We start from the raw sequence: 23,098 nt of genomic DNA on the forward strand, positions 1-23,098 counted from the left end.
CCTTGTTGTTATTTTGTTGATAAATTCAAATGCTTGCATCAGCTAGGTTATTTGCAATTAAAAGTTAATCAAAGTGTCACTCTCTTTCTCCAGGTGAATAAAGTTCTTCGGAACCATAACATCAAGCCACACTGGATGTTTGCCCTGGACAGTATCATCCGGAAGGCAGTGCAGACAGCCATTACCATTCTGGTTCCAGGTCAGAAATACTTAATTACTCTGTAAATATTTGGTGTTTGATGTTTTATATTACTGTTCATTTATCATTTATGGTGTCTCCTTCCTGCGTTTAAGACCAGGCTAACCAGGTTAGCCTTCTTTTTTATTGATCTTCTCAGTCAGCAAATGTCATTTATTTAGGGCATGCAGTCTGAGCCATGGTCCAGCAAGCAGAATGTTTACTGCGAGTGAGGAAGACTTGCTGCCTTGTCTTTAAAGAGCATGTTTGGATATGAAGAGAAAGAAAACTATACAAGTGACCCAAATACATGTGCATTTCAATATGCAGGTATCTGTGCTCAGAAAACACATAAACACATTCCTGTGTCATCTTTACCAGGTTCCCAAACCTGCCGTTGCCTTGAATGATACAAAGAGTCCTTTGGGATTACAGCTTTCAGGGCTCCTCCCAGGCTGAGTTGAGACTCTCCTGGAGAGAAAGCCCAGCAATCTGATTGTAATCCAATTCCCAGGTCATTTTGGCACGCAGCCAGGTTTGGAAAGTGCTGGTCTATGTTTGCAGTGAGATACGAAAGGGCCAATGTTGAGTGAAGTGTGTGTTCACACTCTAAGGCAAACTTCCAAAGGGTTTTGATAGTCTACGCAATAATAAAAGATTTTAAGCAAAGCTCTTTCCCTGTGTGTGTGTGTGTGTGTGTGTGTGTGTATAGATAGATTTTAGATACATAAATTGGAAGCATGTTCTATTAGACAATTTGTACATATATTTTAAAGCATTCTAAAGTAGAAATTTTAAAAGGTAAATATAAACTATTTTAAAGTCACCATTCATACTTCCAAGTTGTGGAAGTTCCTCTCTTCTCTCTGAATGCCTGTTTGACTTGAGAGTAAGGGCACCAGTGTCGATCTTTATATTAAACATTAGTAAACATTGATTTCTTTCTTTCTTATGTAAGAAATGTCCCTCATACCTTGGCATCCTTGCACCTTTGCATTCTCCAGGTCTCAGACTCCTGACCTACCACAAAGTCTAAATTAGGCTCTTTGTTATTCTCTCTCCTTGGAAATGTTTTTTCCCCCATTTGTGACATTTGCCACAATCAGAAGCTACTTTTATTTTCTTGTCTATTGGCTGATTCCCTCACCAGAGAGCAACAGTGTCTATTTTATTTTATTCTGTGCTGAGCATTTTGTCTAGCACAGTGTCTGGAAAGCAGGAGACCCCTGAAAAATATTGCTTGAAACAATAAGTAAATGAGTTTCACGTGATTATAACAAACTAGAGGCCTGATGCACAAAAATTCATGCAAGAGTAGACCTTCCTTCCCCCGGCTGCCGGGACCCGGGCTGGCTTCCCTCCGGCCTCAGCTTCGTCAGGAAGGACATCCGGAATGACGTCCAGAAGGATGTCTGGTCTAATTAGCATATTACCCTTTTATTATTATAGAATAAAAATGTTACATAAGGAAAAAATCCAGCGAGGTTTTGAAACACATGACTAGTAGTTGGATGTGAACCTAAGGAATGTAAAGCTAATGTAAACCTAATGTAATGCTCTAAGGAAGTTAACATATATTTATATTTAAATGATTGAATTGGAATAAACTTGGATGTGGGGGATGTACTATAAAGGAATTACATACTCAGAAGTACAAGGGGTGAAAGGGAATAGGCATGTATCAGTAAAAGGGGTACATACAGGCCACGAGTGAAATGCACTAGTAACCTAAATTAAGAATGCCCTGTCCTAACCGGTTTGGCTCAGTGGATAGAGCATTGGTCTGCGGGCTGAAGGGTCCCAGGTTCAATTCCAGTCAAGGGCATGTACCTTGGTTGCGGGCACATCCCCAGTGGCGGGTGTGCTGGAGGCAGCTGATCGATGTTTCTCTCTCATTGATGTTTCTGACTCTCTATCCCTCTCCCTTCCTCTCTGTAAAAAATCAATAAAATATATATTAAAAAAAAAAAAAAGAATGCCCTGCCCAGCCAGGTGTGACTCAGCGGTCAACCCAGGAACCAAGAGGTTCCAGGTTCAATTCCCAGTCAGGGTACATGCCTGGGTTGTAAACTCGATCCCCAGAAGGGGGCATGTAGGAGGCAGCCCATCAATGATTCTCATCATTGATGTTTCTATCCCTCTCTCCCTCTCCCTTCCTCTGTTTGTTTTTTTTAAAATATATTTTATTGATTTTTTACAGAGAGTAAGGGAGAGAGATAGAGAGTTAGAAACATCGATGAGAGAGAAACATCAATCAGCTGCCTCCTGCACATCTCCTACTGGGGATGTGCCTGCAACCCAGGTACATGCCCTTGACCAGAATCGAACCCGGGACCTTTCAGTCCGCAGGCCGATGCTCTATCCACTGAGCCAAACCGGTTTCGGCCCTCTGTTTGTTTGTTTTTAAAAAAAACAACAACACAAAACCAACAATGCCCAAATGAGGACAGGACAGATAGATTATACTTGGGAATAATTTAAATATCATATAAAGGATCTGTTCATCTGATTTTAACAAAAAAACACTTTCTTTTAAAATGGATTACCTAAATTTAATGGACTGTATCCTGGAACTGAAAAAGAACGTCAGTGTAAAGCCAGTGGAATCTCAATGAGGTCCGTAGTTTGGCTAATAGAATTGTGCCAATGTTAGTTTCCTCCTTTTGACACATATAGCGATATAAGATGTATGAGCAGGGTGGAAGGTATATGGGAATTCTTTGACTTATCTTTGCAACTGTTCTGTAAGTCTAAAATTCTTCCAAAACAGGAAGTTTATAAAGCACACTGATTACCACACGATAGGTGAAATGCAGTTACGTTTAGGGAAGGGATAGGGTGAGTGCAGAGAGGCTGTCTCCTCCCATGGGTGTCCCAGTGATGGGCACTGCTTTACCCAACCCATGTGTGGAACAAGGCACTTCCTTTGTGAAAAGGGTTTGCTAAGGAAAGTGTTTTGTCTTTCCACTGTGAAACTGGTGTCTTTGAGGCCCCTGGGAGTCTCAGATGACAATTGAAATTACTGCTTGAAAGGACTTTTTTAAAGTGGAAATTTTAGAGGAGAATTCCATAGAGAAAGTATTTTTTATATTCCTCGCAGGATAGGTGAAGACAATGTGTACTGTATACTACCTACCATTATGCAATTGATGGGTCTGTATGACAAGATGAACTGGTTTTAAGCATTGACAGTTCCATCAAATTTCTAAATGTCCCTATTTTGTTATACAGTTAAGATTCAAAGGAGCTACATTAAAAATGCCTGTCTTCATATTCTCCTGATAAAAATTCCTTTTAGGTGACAAATTATTATAATTAATCTACCAAAATTTGAAAGGCATGCTAAACAAAACAACAGATTTAAAAGTATGCCATCATGAGCACATACATGTGGAGAGGACCCAGATCTTGGTTTCAAAACACCATTTCTTTAATAAAAGGAATCAGAGCTTCTTGGAGAAATGTTTGATTCTAGGCCTGGAGTGAGGGAAATACAAGATGAATCTGAAACATCTTATGATGTCACAAAGTAAGGAAGTGCCCCCAAAAGGAAGGATGGAGGCTTATTGAAAGGACACCGGAAACAGCTTGAGGTGTTCCCAGAAGTCTAAACCAGAGCAATTTGAGCAATAAAATAAAATGCATTGTATTATAGCCCAGAGAATAAACTAAATATCCATGCGTCCATACTGCTATAAGTAACTGAATCAATCTATAAATATATGGTGAAGGGCCAAGTCTTTGTTTAGTAGAATTTCAATTATAAGAATAGAAGGAATTGAGGGAAATAGAAAATTAGGCAAACACCACAGTAATAATGACTGGAGGCAAGAGCCATTCATGGCTGCTAAGATCAGGAGGCAGAAGAGTGATGAGAAACAGGATATTTGAATGATCTCAGAGTATATCTCCCCACAAGATGTTTACTAATTACAGAGGGAAAACAGTGACTTTACAGTGGAGGAACCTGGCAGACACCTTTACCAAATGATCCAGGTAAACATCATAATAGTAAGATACATCAGCATCGTGTACCTCCTGATGTGATGTGCTTGGCACAGCTTCGCCTTTGTGCTATTCTTGCCAAAAATGCATAGCCTCAACCTAATCATGACAAGACATTGGTGAACTGAAAATGACATAGTGCAAAATAACTGGCCATACTCCTGGTAAGTGTGGAGGTCATGCGGAAACGTGAGCACTAAATGCAGTGTGGGATCTTGGATCAGAAAAAGGACATCAGTGGGAAAACTGGTGAAGTTCAAATAAGGTCTGTAGATTAATTCATACTATTGTATCAATGTTAATTTCCTGGTTTTGGTGATAGCGTCAAAGCTATGTAAGATGTCAGGTTAGGGCAAGCTGCTAAAGGGGATATGGGAGGTTTCTGTACTATTTTTGCAACTTTTTGATATTCTTGACTACTTCAAAATCAAAAGTAAAAAAATAAAAAAGTGCTCAATCTTCTTTCTTCCAAAAAGAGCACACGGAACAGAGAGTACAGTGCAAGCTCCTTAAGAGGTTTTTCTCAGGCTGTTTTCTCACATGCCCTCAAGAATCAGCCATTAGGTGACAGGCAACATCAAGTACAGGCTGCTGGTGGTGACCAGATGGAGAAATGCTGGTGTGGAGACCATGTTGGCAGTGCTTAGGCAGAGAGAACTGATAATGTAGGCATACTTCCTATATTAACAATAATTTTTAAACCTGCTGAAACACTTTATGTTACTGCCAGTTGGTAAGTTGAATCAGTCATGTGACCCATGTCCACATGAATGTAAACCGACCAGCATTCTATACCATATGAGGATCTTAATGTAGGTATCATACCCTGTGCACTGACAAGTATTATGATTTTATTTGGCATCAAAAATACCCTGTGTTAAAGCAGGTTGGTCTAATTATTTTCCTCTGGGTAAACACCAGTTGGGGTGGGGTGGGGTGGGGTTGGGTAGGGAGGTGGGGATAGTATTGTTGCTTAATCCCCTCTAGCTGTTCTGGAAATGCACTGGCTCTAGTTTCCCACACATGAATTAATCACCGTCCACTTGTTACAGCCTCCCCCACCCCCGCCCCCGAGTCCCTGCCTTTCTCCTGGCACTTGGCTCTCTCCTGACAGTCCACGCTGCTCTCCTTTCTTCTCAGCCTCTGGGCTACCATTTGAGCTTCCTTCTCTCTAAAGCCTTTCCCTCTCTCTCCACCAGTCAAGACTTTCCCCTTCTCCAGACCCTGCTTAGGCCCTCTTCCTCCAGAAATCCATCAGAGAGTAAGCCACCACTAGTTTTAAGTATTGCAAAAGTGCTTTATCTACCCCTTAGCACTCTTAATACATGCACACATGAGTTATATATGTAACTAGGTCTATACCTGAGACCATCTAAGATATTGTTGGCTGTATTAATTAGTACTTGTAATTTCATGTTATCGTTGTACATGCTCGTATGGCTCTCTTGTGTATTTACCCTAGTTTTCCTTTAGCTTGTTATCTCTGGGGACAAGGACCAGATGCTGTATCTCATTTGGATATTCTACAATGTGTTGAAAGACCAAAATAACAAAGTATTGTATTTGTTTATAATTTTCTACTTTCTTCAAATTGAGATAATTTTTTAGTCATACATAAAATGATAATTTATGATAATTTAAAGTATATAGAGTTAAGGAAATATAAGGGATACTTAAATACAATAATAAATATCAGAAATTTTCCCTCCTAAAGGTTATAGTCAACAAGATTATAAAACTTTAATTGTTTTAAAATTTTCAGTTAGAGACCATAAAAGGAATTTAAGAATAATTTTAGAAAAATATAAAAGGCCTAATCTTATATTCTAATTTAATCTAGAATTCTACTTTTTAAAATTATTTTAAAGTAAAATATTTTTTCAGTATTTTGTTTCCTTCTTAAATACAGATAATCCTAGTAGAATAACTCTTCCATTCTGCCAACATTTTTTGAGAGGCTAATATGCCTTGGCCTCCAGACTAGATGCTGGGTTTACAAAGTAAAACACTTGATTTCGAGTCACTCCTACTATAGATGAATTAGGAAATGGAATTTTGGAAAGAGAATTTGGAAATTGATAATGCAGAAAGCAGAGTAGAGGTGGATTTTGGTAAACCTTAAAAGATAAAGGGCATGGATATGGAGAAATTGGAACCTTTATTTGGGGTTGTAAGATGGTGCAGCCACTATGGAAAACAGTAGTGGCTCCTCAAAAAATTAAAAATAGAAATACCATGTGATCCAGCAATTACTTTTCTGAGTATATATCCAAAAGAATTGAAAGCAGGATCTCAGAATTATTTGTTCATAGCAGCATTATTCACAGTAGTCAAGAGGTGGAAGAGGTGGAAGTGTCCATTGACAGATGAATGGATAAAGAAGACATGGTACATACATACAGTGGAATATTATTCAGCATTAAGAGGATGGAAATTCCAACATACACTACAACATGGATGAACCTTAAGGACATTATGCTAAGTGAAATAAGCCCATGTCAAAAGACAAATATTGTATGATTCTAATTATATGAGGGATCTATAGTAATCAGATTCATAGAAACAGAAAGTAGAGTGGTAGCTGCCAAGGATATACGGGAAGGGGAAATTGGAGAGTTGTTTAATGGGTATAGCGTTTCAATTTTGTAAGATAAAAAAGTTCTGGAGAATGGTTGAACAACAATATGTATGTACCTAACGCTACAATTTGTACACTTAGAAATGGTGAAAATGGTAAATTTTGTGTCGTGTACTTTTTAACCTTCAAAAAGTAAAAAAAATAAACAGAGAGATAAAAGAAGTCAGGGCTACATAAACTTGACCCTAAGAAGGGCACTCTGGTTTTTGTTATGAAAAATAGTGAGTTCCTGTTTTGATTGTTGAATTTAAGTGCCTGCCCAACAGGAATATCTAGGAGGTGTTGGATGTAACAGGATCAGGGCCAGAAATATACTTTGTTATCCCCACATTACAAGTATTTAACCTTCATAGATTTTAATGAGCTCACCCATATAGAGTAAATAGAAACATGAAAAAGTGAAGGATAGATTTCCAAGTTCCAGCTTTTAAAGGCAGGTCATAGGCAAAAAGGCTCTGAAGAAGCGAAGCAGCAGCCAAAGATTTCTAGGAAGGTACTATACACAGGTCGGGTAAGGTAAGGAAAGAGAGAGTTACCTAGAAGATTTGGCAACTACTGAGCCTCTGGTTGTCTTGCCAGAGTGGCTGTATTGGAGTGGTGGGATGGGGTCTTCATCACTCCCTCCGGAGCCCTCTCCCCCACACATCTGTGGTTCATGGACCCTTGGGACAGGCTTCAGGGTGTCTGTGAGCCCTCAGGAAATCTAGGCAAAATGTTGTATGAATGTGCTTTTCTTTTGGGGAGAACCTCTGTGACTTTCAGGTAGTCTTGCTAAAGTGAATATAAGCATGTGGCGTTTTCAGTAGCCCCCTCCTATCCCCTTACATTTTGACTGCTACAGGCAAAAAGCATTCTGTGTACTTACTTTTGTTTAGATCATCTCTCTATATCTGTTTCCTCATTTCTTAGTAATTGCCAGATATCATATAATCTAAAAAATGAATTCTACTTGTATAAATAAATTTTTGTTTTTATATAAGTGCCTTTCTGATTTTAGCATTTACCTTATGTGCGGTGTGAATATTTCTTCTGTTTGAATTAAATCATTGAGTTTATATATCTTGTGAATTGTGCAAATTCACTGGCAGAACAGACCTGACTTACTGTACAGAAATCCATCCTCACTTTTGGAAAATCAGTTTGGAATGTAAATCTTATTGACAGCGGGGGAGATGACATTCATGGATTAAGAAATTAAGGCAATCGGTCATGTTTTAATAACACTGTTGTTGATATTATGCTTGACAGAACTGAGGCCACATTTTAGCCTTGCGTCTGAGAGTGATACAGCAGATCAAGAAGACTTGGATGCAGAAGATGACCATGAGGAACAGCCTCCAAATCGAATTGTCCGAAGACCTCATGCCATCCTTGAAGATGCTGTGGCTACCTCAGGGGTGAGCACGCTCAGTTCTACTGTATCCCACAATTCCCAGAATGCTCACCGATCACTGAATGTACAGCTTGGAAGAATGAAAATAGAAACTAATAGGTAAGTCCTATTCTGACATGGGTAGGTTTCTTTTTTCTGACTTTAAGTGCATGTGTTTTGGGTCTCCTTTACAGTTTGATCCACAGAAAATACAAAATATGATTCCTGAATCCCATTCATGTAAACTTGATTTAAAGCCTTTCTTTGTTAAAAAGAAAGAGAGAGAGAGAGAGAGAGAGAGAGAGAGAGAGAGAGAGATTTATTTTAGTCTCTTTAGTCAAATACATTTTCTGTTCCTACCAATTCAAGCCCCCAGCACCTTTTCCTTAACCACTGCTTTATCACCCACTGCACTGAGGCTTTTGGAGTCACTTTGGTGTAACCTCATGGACTGCCTTGGACACAGACTAGGAGCAGCATGTACCGTCCAACAGATAGCTGAAAGACAGACAGAAAGCCCGTGTTCTGCAAAGCCCAGGATTTGGAATATCAAGTTCTTTCAGGAGAGGAAGGTCTGTGTTCTTGAGGAGATAAAACTAATGGTGCAAAAGCTTTGCATTTTAGAACCTTAAAAGGATGATCAGTTGACTATATGTGTGATTCTATTTTATGTTTAATATGGTGTGTCCTATCTGGAGTTTAATTTTTCTTTGGAATTTGATAACATAGAACCTACACGATCAGGTTATTAAGTGAACAGTAAATATTTCCTGTTCTTCACAGATGTTGGCCAGTTCAAGGTCTGACTCTTGATGATTTATAGCTTCCTGTGATGGCTACAGTTGACATGTGGGCAACTGGGATTACAGTGAAAAAAATTTTTTTTTTTTTTTTTAGTAAATGAATAAAAGTTCTTCAAATATTTAGAAACCTTAGTTGAAAATTCTAATTGTTCACCAGGGAGGTAAAACATTTATTTCTGCTCAGAAGTTTATGTTTCTAAGGTTAAGTTTGAATACCAAGCTTAATACAAGTAATACAAAATGAAAAATCAGACAGAGGCCGAAAACCAGGACTCCAGGCTTTATTAGAGGAGAAGCACCTGCCGGGCTGTCTCGCAAGGGGAGAACAGCAGCACGTGCAGAGGTGGGCACGCCTTTTGAGGGGCGGAATGGGAAGGGGTGGGGGCTTAGTGTACTCGGCGCACACTGACTGGTGGCTTACTGTATGGTCCATATAGGACAGTGATGGCAAGCCTTTTGAGCTCAGCGTGTCAGCATTTTGAAAAACCCTAACTTAAGTCTGGTGCCGTGTCACATATAGAAATTTTTTGATATTTGCAACCATAGTAAAACAAAGACTTATATTTTTGATATTTATTTTATTTATTTAAATGCCATTTAACAAAGAAAAATCAACCAAAAAAATGAGTTCGCGTGTCACCTCAGACACGCGTGTCATAGGTTCACCATCATTGATATAGGACAAGGGCTTAGGGTATTTGGCAGGTGTGGATTGGTGGTCCAATGTATAGTCCATATAAGGTACATGGTTAGTCACTCAGGTATTTCTGGGCTGCAGGTTACGTCATACTCCGCCCACCAGTTGGGGGGAGGGAGCATCTATCACAAAACTCATCCTATATTTAGAAACATGAATTGCGGTTGCACAGTTAAAGTAACTCCATACATATCTTCTAGGATGTGCATATAGAAATCTTTCTGAATAAAGGGCAAGTGGCTTTCAGACTTCCATACCCCAATCTTGTCCTTTGAGGTTTTCCCCAGCTCTTTACTTGCCGTCTCTACTGCTTAATAGAAAAGAGTTTGAGTCTTTTTGGCCTTTGACATGTCTGTCTCAATCATTGTGTCCCTTATTTCCTCCTTTTCTCAAGTAATAAATAATCCAATTAGGATACTCTATCCATTACAGCAGGTAGTAACTTTAGTCACTTCTCTTTAGTTGACTCTCTGTCCTCCAATCCTGAATAGAGTTGGTTTTTATGCCCCTTGCTGATCTCTGGAGGGGAAAGTTCACTCATTACTGTTTTGGTCCAACCACCCACCCCACTCTGCCCTTGGCTTCCAGTCAGAATTTTACAGACAATAAAGCTACTTTATTTACCAATGAGCTGGTATATTTGCTTCTCTGGCCCTAAAACCTTCTGTCTACATACCCTGGCTTCTGTCAATAGAACCTGCCTCTCCTAAATTAAATGTAGCCATTTCCGTCTCTCCTTCGCCCATCTGCGTTTCCTGTCTTACCACCCTGTCCCCGCCCTCTGTCCACCATGCTTGTGCCATCTGCAGTCCCCAAGGGCTGCTCCTCGCCAGCTGCCCTCTTCAAGGCCTCACACCCATTTCCTGAGGGTATTAGCTAGCTGAAGGCCTGCTGCCCACATCTGCCCGTCTCTGTAAAAAGACTAGGCTTTGCCACATTTCCTTATTGCATTAGGAGGAATTGCATTTTTCACAAAAGCCCACACAGTTATGCTTTTTCTCTACATATTTACACTTAAATATGTGAAATCTACAGGATTATCAGCCTCCTTTATCTTTTTCTAGGAATATCTCCCACAGCTTCTCCATCACGCCAGGAAAAGTGAGCCGAGGCCCAACATTCACTTCCCATGACTAAAGAGAGGGCAGCTGGTGTGGCACAAGTCCTAAGCAACGGCAGTCAGGGACTGGTCATGCCTATACTGGCCCTTTGTTTTTCAGTTGAATATTACCTGATATATTGGGGTACATTTATTGCAAAACAAGCTTAGAAAAAGTGTTAGTGTGTTTTTAGGAAAGGTTGTAGCCCTCATGTTAGAAATCTTATATTTAGGACAGCGATTTTCAACCTTTTCCATCTCATGGCACACATAAACTAATTACTAAAATTCTGCGGCACACCAAAAAATAGGTAAGTTTTGAATCATTCACACCAGACAGCTATTGTTGTGTTGGCTCTTGTTATTTAATTTGACAATCTAAGGGAAAACAGATCAGTGCCCCTGACTAAAGAGTCAGGTATTGCACGTGTTAAAATTTTCACAGCTCACCAGTTGAGTCACTGCCTTAGGATAATTACCGATGAAAGTAAATCAGGTTTATCCAGCTCTTGATTATTAGATCAATAATACTAAGTGGGAAAAGTAACAAAATGGCTTTAGAATTTATGTTTTATGTTAACATAAAAACATTCAAACCTGTAAAGAATTTCTGTGAGTTTATTTGAGCCAAACTGTCGACAATTGCTTGGAAAGTAGAATCTCAGTGTATTGGGATAATGCTCCAGGGAATGGCGGTTTTTCACCTACTTTTATACATTGCAATAAAAGAAGATGTAGATGGGTTACATGAAATCCATTGGTGATAGATTAGAGAGGCAGGAGAAAGCAAAGGTGGAGGGGAGGAGGGGACCTCTGGGATTGGATAAAAAGTAAAATGATAGACACATACTTAGGTGGGTGCAGGATAGTTAAAAGTCAACAATTAACATGATAACAATAACAATGAAGGAATTTATGGTCTCCTGTCCTGGTGCCCAGGGCATTTGTTTGTGGCCTGAGGGGTCTGGAAAAAAAGGGAAGTTCAAGTTACCCTGACATTTCAAGGATATGTTATCACAGGTGCAAAAAGACAGATAGGCTCTCTTAAGGTAAAGGTTGACCTTGTCAGAGAAGATACCGGCCTAGGAGGTCACTGCTTTTAGTTAAAGTTTAATTTCAGACCATCTTTTGTGGTTACTTTAGGTCTCTGAGTTTGCAAGACTGCCATGCAGGCCTTCCCTGAGCTTGTCAGGTTAGCAAGTGGCCCCTTTCGTCCACATTTACTTACATTTAAACATTTGCTTACATAAAATGTCCTGAGGATAATTAACTTCACACAGAGAGGGGGGACAGTAATGCATTTAGTTCAAATCTAACTCAGGAGGAGCTGAATGGTTATCTAATTTTCCTAGTCTACAATTCTGGAATTACCTGTCCCCACCCATCTGAATTAAAAAGTTCACAGTTCCTTGCCAAACTTCTGGAACGGAGGCAACAAATGCCTTGGTTTCCTAAGGATTCCCCTACTAATGGAACTGAAGACAAAGTAAAAATAAAACTGATGGACTGGATATAGCTGAAAATAAATAATTTTGAGAGATGGATTTGGGACCAATGAGGTGGCCTATCAATACTTTGCTTCCAATGTTAGGTTCTGGTTTTAAAGATGAAAAGGAAATAATAGAATCTGGATAACATTAGGTTAAATTCTAGAAAATTTCACTGTGCTCTTTGAGAAAACAATAAGACGATACTATCACTATTCCATACATATACATGAACAAGAAAGACAAAAATATACACCAGACCAAAAAATTGCCAAGTTAAAAGTTCATACTGAGCTTGCTATCCATGTCTTTGAATATCATTCCTGTTGGAGTAGATAAAAATCTCCCTTCAGCCCTAAATGGTTTGGCTCAGTGGATAGAGCGTCAGCCTGTGGACTCAAGGGTCCCAGGTTTGATTCCAGTCAAGGGCATGTGCCTTGGTTGCGGGCACGTCCCCAGTGGGGAGTGTGCAGGAGGCAGCTGATCGATGTTTCTCTCTCATCGATGTTTCTAACTCTCTATCCCTCTCCCTTCCTCGCTGTAAAAAATCAATAAAATATATTTTTTAAAAATCTCCCTTCATCCTTCCCTCCCTCTGCTTTCAGTTCTTAATTCCGTCTAATTGTGCACCGATTACTGTAAATAACCTGCCTTCCTCAAATGCCTTCTCTGGCTGCACCCCCCCCCCCCATTTGTTTTCCTTTTATTTGCCTCCCCTGCCTACTCTACAAGGTTCCTTTCTCCTACCCGAGGGCCACAGTTCTGTGTGTCCTGCTGGGAGTAGAAAAAGGGAAGTGGGGGGGGGGGTCAGGAAAGAACCCTTCCTGAGCCCTGGGAGGGCTCTTTTCCAGGGCCTGAGACGGCAGCAGGCAACAGAATAGCCATTATTAAAGGCCAAGCATTTTAGCTACATTGTCTCATTAAATGCTCACAGTAATTCTTCCAGGAAATTTTCCTTTTACCTTTTAACAAATGACAAAACTGAAGCCCAGCAGGGTGGAGTAATTTGTCCAAGTTTGCACAGGAAGTACAGGGTGAACCTGGACGTTCCCAGAGCTGTCTTTCAGTTGCCCTAAGTGCTGTGCTGCCTTTCAGAACGTGATAGCCGATTCAGAAACAAAAGAATCTGGTTCTGAGTTAAATCTATCAATGCTCAGAAAAGGAAATGCAGTTTTCTAAGAGCTGTAGTGTATGCAACAATTTATCCTGATAATCTTATGAATAAGTATATTTCTTAAATTATAATTCCTAATCTAAATTCCTAATCTAGTCACTTGGGATGTTTTGACAGAGAACAGTGTTAGAAAAGGCAAGTAGGTTATCAGCTGGCTCTCAGTTGCATGGCAAACCTTCCATGGGTGAGGGCCATGGTATAAATGATACCTTAGTTTCTCCTTGTTTCTTTGGAAAATGTATTAGATGCCAACTAGGAACTGAATGTACCAGGAACACAGCTATCCTTTTACCTTCGCCACTCCTTTAGAAGGGAGAGGAATAATAGTAACAACCACAATGATCAGTAACATTTGTTGAATCAGGTGCCAGATACTACAGGTGACCTCACCTATAGTTACTTCTCAAATATTCATAGTTTTAAAAAATGACCACCTTTCTCCTTTGCATTGATTATTGTATTACCCATATTGACCAACATTTTTTTGATAAGGGGCCATACATGTAAAATAAAGATCTGTTAAACTAAACAGATACAGTATAATTTTTTTTTGGCCATTTATGGTCATAAAAGAAACGCTAGAACAACATCTCTGAAGATTGTGCAGACAGTTGGGATGGAGGTTTTGAATTCTGGTCTGGAAGCACACCCTCCTAGAGCTTTGCTGCTCAACATGGAATCTGTGGACCAGCAACAGGAGTACCACCTGGGAGCTCCTTGGAAATGCAGAATCCCAGACCTCCCAGAGCTACTGGATCAGAATCTGCATTTCAATGAAATGCCAGGGGTGTCTGCTCACTGTAGCTTGAGAAGCCCTCGAATAGAAGGTCACTCTGGCTGCTCCAGCTTTATTATCTTGCCAGTCACTATAATTTTCTTCTGCAGGTTACTGGAAGCATTGGTTCAGAAAGAGAAAGAATTACAAGCACTCCTTCATTATGCTATTGAAGAAAAGGACCAAGAAATCAAACACCTGAAGCTTAAGTCCCAACCAATAGGTGAATAAGCAGAAAATTTTAAAGTGAAACTGTTCAACCAGGCTGCCACAGGAAACAAAGCCAGCAGGCAGCTTCATTTCATGGCTTAGTCAGCATCTGTTACTTGTACCACAACTACAAATAGAGATTGCTTTTAATTCTTAATTGTAGCAAATTATCATTTCTTATAAGTGCAGTAAAAATAAGATGATTCATAGCCATCTTTTCCTGAAATTATAAATTATTGAGTAAATAGGGCTCTCTACTTTTTTCTTTATTCTTTTTAAAGATTTCACAATGAGATGATTAGAAGAAAATAATACTGTTGTCATTTTACATTTGTATTCTGTGTATTCTAGCTTTTTTCATATTGCAAATAGTGGGAAAAGATTACTATAATTATCTGGTTAATTACACTCATCTTAGTTGCATGAAAAACAGTACAATTTTGGTACACCAAGTTTATTCTAAGAAACTATAAAATTGATATGAAAGTTAAAGGTGGGAGTATCATTACATTCTTGCTTCTGACTCTCCATTTCTTAGTAGATTAAATACTCTTTAAGCATTTTATGTATAGTTCATACTGCCAATCTTGATTGTTTCTATTAATTATTTAGAGCAAAATCTTTTAAAGTATTAATGACCTCTCTTAGGTGAAGCTAAGAATGCTCCCTTTCCCCCAATTTCTCCTAGATATTCCTAGATCACCTGCACATCGCTCAACCGCTGGCAGAACTACTGAAGATTCTAAACTTACTGACTGGCTGAGAGAAAATGGAGCTGATGACGACACTATAAGTCAGGTAGAGAAAACTGTGGGACAAGCATTATGTCACTTCATTTCATAATGTTAAGTGTCCACTAGGCACAGGGGATACACTGGTGAGCAACTCAGACCCCGCGCTGCCCTCCTAAGGTTTATAGACTAGGGTAGGCAGACAATAATCAGATAACTCCACAGATAAAAGTATAATGATGCTCTGGTAAGTTCTGTGAAAGAAATGTTATCAGATGTTATGAGACAGAGGGAGGGAGAGGTTGGGGAAGGTGCTTTGAAAAGGTGGTGAGTATGTAGGAATAAACTGGACCATAAATAGGTATGTATTGGGTGGACAGACAAGAAGGGGAAATCATTCAAGTGTAGAATATGCAAACAATCATCTTTGTGGTCCAGGACTCCTAAGGAATTTTATATTTTTTAAATGAAAAGTGTAGAAATCAGACAGAACTAAAATAATTCTCTCTTTTGTGTATTAACTTTTTAATTCTCTTGTGACATTATTAAACTCCACTGGGCATTGGCTCTTTATGTAATAAAATAGATCTATTTAGTGAACTTACATCAGGAACACTTCCTGTATAAGCCATATTATATCTATAATAACCTAATTCTTCTCTGCTCCTTATGGACTTTGTAATCAGCATGAATAGCATTTGTTTATGTTTAAGACTACATATATGTATACATATATTCACACAATAAAAGGTTATATTTTTATTATTTTATAGAAAGGGTCCCTTAATACAGTATTACATTGATTTCAGTTTTATATTTAAATCTTAAAAATAACTATGAATAAAGATGTCTTTTCTTTTGACTTGATAATTTATGTCCATAAATGTAGGGTCTCCTTAGAAATCTGCATTTAACAACTTACGCTACGTACATTTAAACAACTCTCTTGCCTGTGGAAAGTATGCATAGGCAAGAGCGTTGTTTGCATAGGCAAGAACTTGAATGCATGCAATCAAGTTCTCCAAAATATCCCTCTTCCTGAGACTCAAATCTTAATTAAGGATAGCAACTGATAATCCTCTAAATCATTGCCCCCTTTTTTTAGAATTAAAATTAAAAGCTTCAGTTTAAATTCAGGACTCTGATTTTCTAATAATTATTTGAAAGTACCTTTTATGAGACATGAAAAGTACTAAGTGTAAGCACTACTTTTTCTGGAACACTTCTTATCTACTTGAGAAAAATAAAGCTACCCAGCAGCAAACCTCTTAAAGACAACCATTATCTTATGAGCAGCAGATGTAATTAGACGTCCATTTAGAAATTCTGTGTTGCTTATACTCTTCCTGCATTTGGAAGTCATGGATGTATCTCTTTGTAATTATTTTGTCATGGGGGGAACTTTCTACTAATAATTCCAGAAGGTTATATTTTTAGTGGATTTGCTTTTAAATTCATTTTTAATTATAGCCAATGTTTACATTATGGATAGAGTTTGCTATTAAAGGTGTCTAAAACATCTAATGTTTATGCATATATTACTTTATCCACAGTTTTTGGCTGAGGATTATTCACTAGTGGATGTTCTCCACTATGTTACACGTGATGACTTAAAATGCCTGAGACTAAGGTATCACTTTTCTTTCTGTTCAGTTGTCATGATGGCAAGAGTCCTGGGCTGAGATCAGGAAGTGTGGGTCCCTGCAATCCTGGGCCGACCTCTCTGGTTCTCAGTTGCTCTGAGTAAACTGAGTTGGTTGGACCAGACTATTATTGAGAAGCTTAATAACCAATATTTCCATATTAGTAAATACAAAGCAACTGGAAGAATATTTTTGATAATGTATCAGACCAAGACCATGCAGTTATTCTAAAGCTGCCTTAAACCAATCCCTCCATTTTGTTCATGATTGTACCATACTTGGAAATATTAGGATGGGGTGCTGATTTGCCATCTAAATACCTGGTATAATCTGATACAGTTTCCTGTAATATTTTTTTTTTATCTGGCCAAGCATATGCATAATTTTCTCACACCGGCCCATCTTTGTCTAACAAAGACATTTTAAAAATGCTGAAAACTTTTTTGCTTTGGGACCTGGTAGATTGTGGGAGTGGAGAGGAAAGGCATGGAGGGATGATGAGAAAATAGATACAAAAAGAACACATAATGACTAAGAAGACTTTGGGATCTTCATGTTCTGATCAGAGCAGTTTGAAAGCTAAGCAGTCACTTTTCTTTTACAAGGGCAGTGTTTGAATGAACTGTTCCCTTCCCCATGTTCTTGTGTCTTTAAACAGGGGAGGGATGCTCTGCACACTGTGGAAGGCCATCACTGACTTTCGGGACAAGCAGAGAGACAAACAGACTTGACTGTCACTCCTTTGTTTCCAACCTCCCTGGAGATCCTAACAACACAGAACTGATCTTCGAAGGAGGGAGAATCCCAGGGAGAGGAGAAAGAAGCTGCACTTTAAACCCAGTATTTGTTTACTCGTGTTAAAAAAAAAATAGACAAAGTACACTGAAATTTCCTAAATGCTTCTATTTCTATAATTCATAAGGACTTTTTGTAAGGACTCTCACTAGGATGTTTAGGATTATTTTACTCTGAACATTTTAATGGAAATATTTTGAACTCAGCAGCTACTGACTAGACTTCAGCCAAATGTTCATTTCACACAAAACGGATGTAACATTTCATGTGATTGTGCATCACTGGAACAAAACCAAAATGTGACCACAACTTTTTAGGTTTATGTGTGTTTGTAATATGCTCTAATAATCTGAGTAGAAATGCATAATTTCAATTGTTGCATAAAGTTTATGGTGTGTTTTTTTTAATATGCAGAATCTGAGCAATGGTTTATACTTATCTGTGTTAATTGTAATATTGATATATTTTGTAACTTAAGTTTCTGGCCTATAGTACATTGGTTTGAGTCATTTTTGTTACTACTGAACTGTACCAGTTGCACATGCCTGAATCATAGTAAAGTTAGCTTGTTCTAAAGCTATCCATTGTCTCATATTTACTTTAAAAAGTAAAAAAGACTATCAACATACTGTTTTGATAAATTCTAAATAGTTCTCATTTTGTTTAGCCAAACTACTATGTTAAATTTCTAGTTGTTTCTTCAGCTATAACATTAAATAGAATCTGTCTTCTACTCAAGTAATCGAAGAAAACTGATCTCCAAGTTCTTCCTCATGGCAACAGAGTGGTTCAGAAAGACGTAAAAGAAAAAAGAAAATTAAAGAAAGTCACTGTATTTTTCTCAAAGCCCTGAGTTATCTTGAATGACTATTGTGTATCTCAAGGGGCCTACAAACAGCATCTCAGTGGAGAACACTGCCTTTTAATTTCTCATATTGAGGGAAATATTTTATTGTAAGCTGAATATTATATTTTATAAGCCTGCCTGTATTAAAAGGATGAAGTCTGAAGTTCTTTGATGGATCAATGAGATAAACAAATTTCTTGAATACAGAGGAAACTGTTTAGTATGCAAGATAAAAATAATACAGAGCTGTTCACTTGGCCCATATGTAACAATCTTTGATAAAACAGGAGTCATTTTTTTTAAGTATATTTTTTTGCTGCAAAAAGCTTTATTGTTTCATTTGGTTCAATGCATGGGAGAGGGCTTCAGGGTGGTTAAAAGAATGACTAGTAGTTTCAGGGAGAAGCTCAGGCAAAAGGCAGACACCAGGGGAACGCAGAGGGGCCCCTCAAAGGCCTCTGGGCTCCAAAGTCATGCTTGAGGGTAAGCCCAGCCCAGCCTGGGGGCTGGCCAGGTGTAGCCCATTTTCTTGATAAGTTTCACCTCCTCACCCAGGAAGTGGTTCTCAAGGAAGTTACAGAGGTGAAAGTCTGCGGGCAGAACCCAGGGCCTGCAGCTCCACAAGGGCCTGGTTCAGGGTCCTCTCTAAGGCCAGGGCGGCTCCCATGGCGCCCTGAGTTTTGCCCACTCATCTTGGGGAGGCTTCAGCAGGTCCTGGAGGAGAATGCGGACTCCACGCTGGTTTTGCAACTTTAAGGGACGCTCAGCACCCTCGGCTTCTCCGCCAACTCATGGAAGAAGTGGCCCATGCCCTCGAGAGCCACATCGTTGGTGGAAATAGAAGCCCAGAGAGAGGTAGGTGTGGGGGGCCCGCAGATGCAGGTTGGCCCTGCGGTTGAACGCAGCCTCCACCTCGGTGGAGGAATTTGGGAGCTCATGGTTGTTCGGCAATAAGGAGTTAAGGTAGAAAAACAAACAAACAGTGTGTTGCTGGTCCCGGAGGTGGTTCTGAAGGTGGTGACTGATAAGATGCAGGAGAGTGGCCGGAGGCTGGGAGAAGGGGTGTCCCTGCATCTGTTCCGGCCAAACACTGTTGAAGCAAGAGACAGATCTGGGACTGCAGAGGGCACTGCCAAGTCATCTTTATTTCTATGTGAAAATCCAGGTATATATATATTATTGATTTTTTACAAAGAGGAAGGGAGAGGGATAGAGATTTAGAAACATCAATGAGAGAGAAGCATCGATCAGCTGCCTCCTGCACACCACCTACTAGGGATGTGCCTGCAACCAAGGTACATGCCCTTGACCGGAATCGAACCTGGGACTTCAGTCCCCAGGCCGACGCTTTATTCAGTGAGCCAAACCAGCCAGAGCATATATATTTTTTAAAGTTTATTTTTATAGTTGACACTATTATAGATGTCCCCATTTAGGTATTCGATTATTCAGAAAGATCTCACCAGTATTTTGTCATTTGATATTTGCAACAATATAGCTGCATCTTTGTTTTACTTCCCAATCCTGAGGACAGATTGCTGCCCTGTCCCCTTGCACCCTGTGGGAAATTTTGAGGGAGATGAAGTGTAAATTAAGTGGCAAGTCATTTCATTCATACTGAAATACAGGGTAACTTTTTTTTTAAATTTTTTTACAGAGAGGAAGGGAGAGGGATAGAGAGTTAGAAACATCAATGAGAGAGAAACATTGATCAGCTGCCTCCTGCACACCCCCTACTGGGGATGTGCCCGCAACCAAGGTTCATGCTCTTGGCTGGAATTGAACCCAGGATCCTTCAGTCCGCAGGCCTATGCTCTATCCACTGAGCCAAACAGGTTAGGCAGGGGTAACTTCTTTATGAAGCCACAGTTCATCTGCCCAATAATAATGGTTAGGTGCTTCTTTTAGACCGTAAATAGGATCAAGCTACCCATGTTCAACCAACTATTTTATTTTTTCATCCTCACCCAAGGAGTGAGGATATTTTTTAAAATATATTTTTATTGATTTCAGAGAGGAAGGGAGAGGGAGAGATAGAAACATCAATAATGAGAGAGAATCATTGATCTGCTACCTCCTGCATGCCCCACATGGGAATCGAGCCAGCAACCCGGGCATATGCCCTGACCGGGAATCAAACTGTGACTTCCTCTTTCATAGGTTGACGCTCAACCACTGAGCCACGCCAACCAGACTCAACCAACTCTTTAATGATAGTCTTCTGCGGGGGCCCTCGCTGTAACCAATCTTCGTGATCAAATGTTCCTCTATCCCTACATGGTTCATAATACATTCCCAGACATCATTTTTGGGTCTTAGTCACACAAGAAGGCAGTTCCATTATGGCCCAAGTTTCATGAAAGTTTTCACTTGAAAGGCCTTTGGCATCAATCTACGGCAGATCGTACACCCAGCTTCACATTAAAGTGACCTGATTGCTTTTTAAAAATACCGATGCCACCATCTTAGAGAAACTTTTTATTGGTCTGGGAAGGGGCCCAGAGATCTTTTTAAAAGCTCTACAGATGACACCATCAGGTCCCACCTCCTTATTCAAAGTGGTACCCGGAGAGAGAAATGGAAAGCTCCTTTCCGTAGTGATGATAGTAAGATGGTTACCATTCGTTGTTCATTCAGTGTAGCAAGAGTCTAAGCACATAGGCCTGGAGCAAAACTACCACTTGCCTTTCCCCCTTGGGCCGATGAACCTCACCAAGTCTGTTTCCTCATCTGAAGAGGGGAAAACAGTCTACCTTCCTCATGGGGTTGTTGTAAAATTTAAATAAAACAATGCAGAGGAGGTGCTTACTGCGATGCTTAGCAGATACTAAGCACACCTCTCTTGCCTGCTATTGTTATCTATTATCATTCACTCAAAGCAGTCATTAAGAACTCACTGGGTGAGTACAGTATGGTACACAAACGACACAGTTCTCCGCGATGTTCACTGTCAGTGGTGAAATCGAGACAAAGCAGAAACTACAATACATGCAGTAAGTGCTGTAGTGATCTGACTGCTGGAGGGGATCAAGAAAAGCTTCCTGGAGAAGTGAAGTCCAGAGCTGAGCCTGGAAAGACGGTTGGTGACAGCAGTTACACACCTGGGCGGTGCACAGTCTTATAAGAAACAAAACCGGAATTTGCCGGGGAAAGTAGATCCAGTGTTTCTTTTTAAGCACATTTTGATCTCTTTCTCCAAATCCTATCATTGCATATTTTGTTTCATTCATTCTTAAACCATTACAAAAAACGCTTGGCAATGAGGAATTGTTGCTAACCCACTGGGGATGCCTGCTATGTGTGAGGCACTGTAGCAGCAGGAGAGATATACATGATACCCCTTAAATTTAGAATACAGGCAACACATATGTCATCAAGAACACCAGCCATTTGTAAAAATATCATTGATAACGCCAGACTTTATAGATACCCTAAAGCAGTGATGGCGAACCTTTTGAGCTTGGCGTGTCAGCATTTTGAAAAACCCTAACTTAACTCTGGTGCCATGTCACATATAGAAATTTTTTGAGATTTGCAACCATAGTAAAACAAAGACATATTTTTGATGTTTATTTTATATATTTAAATGCCATTTAACAAAGAAAAATCAACCAAAAAAAATGAGTTCGTGTGTCACCTCTGACACGCGTGTCATAGGTTCGCCATCACTGCCCTAGAGAGAAATAGAAGACAAAGCCTCTGCCACCAGTAATTCATATCAGATTGAAGAGACAAATTCGCAATAACAACTCACACCTCGTCTATGTTAAAGGCTAGGTGAGGGGTAAGTCCAGAAGCCCCTGGAGAGGTTCAGAGGACAAGCTTGCTGGGAGCATGGGCAGGTGGAACAGGCTTCATTGAGGAGGCAGACCTCACCCTGGGCCTTAGAAGGAAAGAATTATTAAGTCAGAACCAGGGAAGTCAATCAGGGCACAGCACCAAGAACAAAGGCAGAAAGCAGGGATTTGCAAAGTGTTCTGGAGAAAGTGAGCAATTTTTATATTACATTACCCCTCTCCCCCCCCCCCCCCAGTTGACTCATTTAACTCATATTTGGCTGGAAACATGAATTATAAAGATGAAAGGTGGAAAATGAGATAGAGCTCAGTGTGATTGGAGTTGACCAGGGAGGAAAGTGGAGTGTATTTAATTATGTAGAAATGGGGGATCTATTAAGGTTTTTGAGCAAGAGGTGTATGTGTAAAGCAGTAGTGTGTGAGATTAATCTGGTGAAATTGTTTTGGGTAAATTAGAGGGAACAGAAATTGGACAGAACAGCTCAGAGAGTGTTACAGATGTGAAGGAGGGTTCTAGTAGGAGTAAGAGTAATAGGAATTGAGAAGGTGAGATTAAAATAAATTGACAAGATTTGGGAACTATGATTTGAGCAGTGACAATGGGAGGAAAGGCTAGATGTTGAGTTTATGTAAGAGAAGAATTCAAACACAGGCAATTTTGGAAGGGGAGCTGGTTTGGACATGATGAATTAGTGGCAGGATGATTCAATGATAGAAATGGCAGAGACCATTGAGAACTTAGAGGTAGTAAGTCAGGACTGAGGTCAGGGGTATATATTCTGTATCTAGGGGTCAACCTGGATGGAGATAACATTAAGTGATAGTTGTGAGAGAGAAAGGTTGTGGC

At 39.6% G+C, this 23,098-nt stretch overlaps 1 protein-coding gene and 1 long non-coding RNA gene across 3 annotated transcripts in view; one reads left to right on the top strand and one right to left on the bottom strand.

The window, feature by feature from the left end:
• MAP3K5 (mitogen-activated protein kinase kinase kinase 5) overlaps positions 1-18,617 on the top strand; it is a 167,604-nt gene extending 148,987 nt beyond the window's left edge. Inside the window, 6 exon segments of the mRNA XM_023750205.1 lie at positions 94-199; positions 8,070-8,313; positions 14,339-14,451; positions 15,127-15,236; positions 16,723-16,799; positions 17,471-18,617. Coding sequence (XP_023605973.1) covers positions 94-199; positions 8,070-8,313; positions 14,339-14,451; positions 15,127-15,236; positions 16,723-16,799; positions 17,471-17,543 — 723 coding nt within the window. The 3' untranslated portion in view covers positions 17,544-18,617.
• LOC111825024 overlaps positions 1-23,098 on the bottom strand; it is a 41,237-nt gene that overhangs the window by 15,677 nt on the left and 2,462 nt on the right. The window lies entirely within an intron of this gene.

This window comes from Myotis lucifugus, unplaced genomic scaffold (assembly GCF_000147115.1).
Source record: "Myotis lucifugus unplaced genomic scaffold, Myoluc2.0 scaffold_11, whole genome shotgun sequence".
Taxonomy (NCBI): Eukaryota; Metazoa; Chordata; class Mammalia; order Chiroptera; family Vespertilionidae; genus Myotis; species Myotis lucifugus.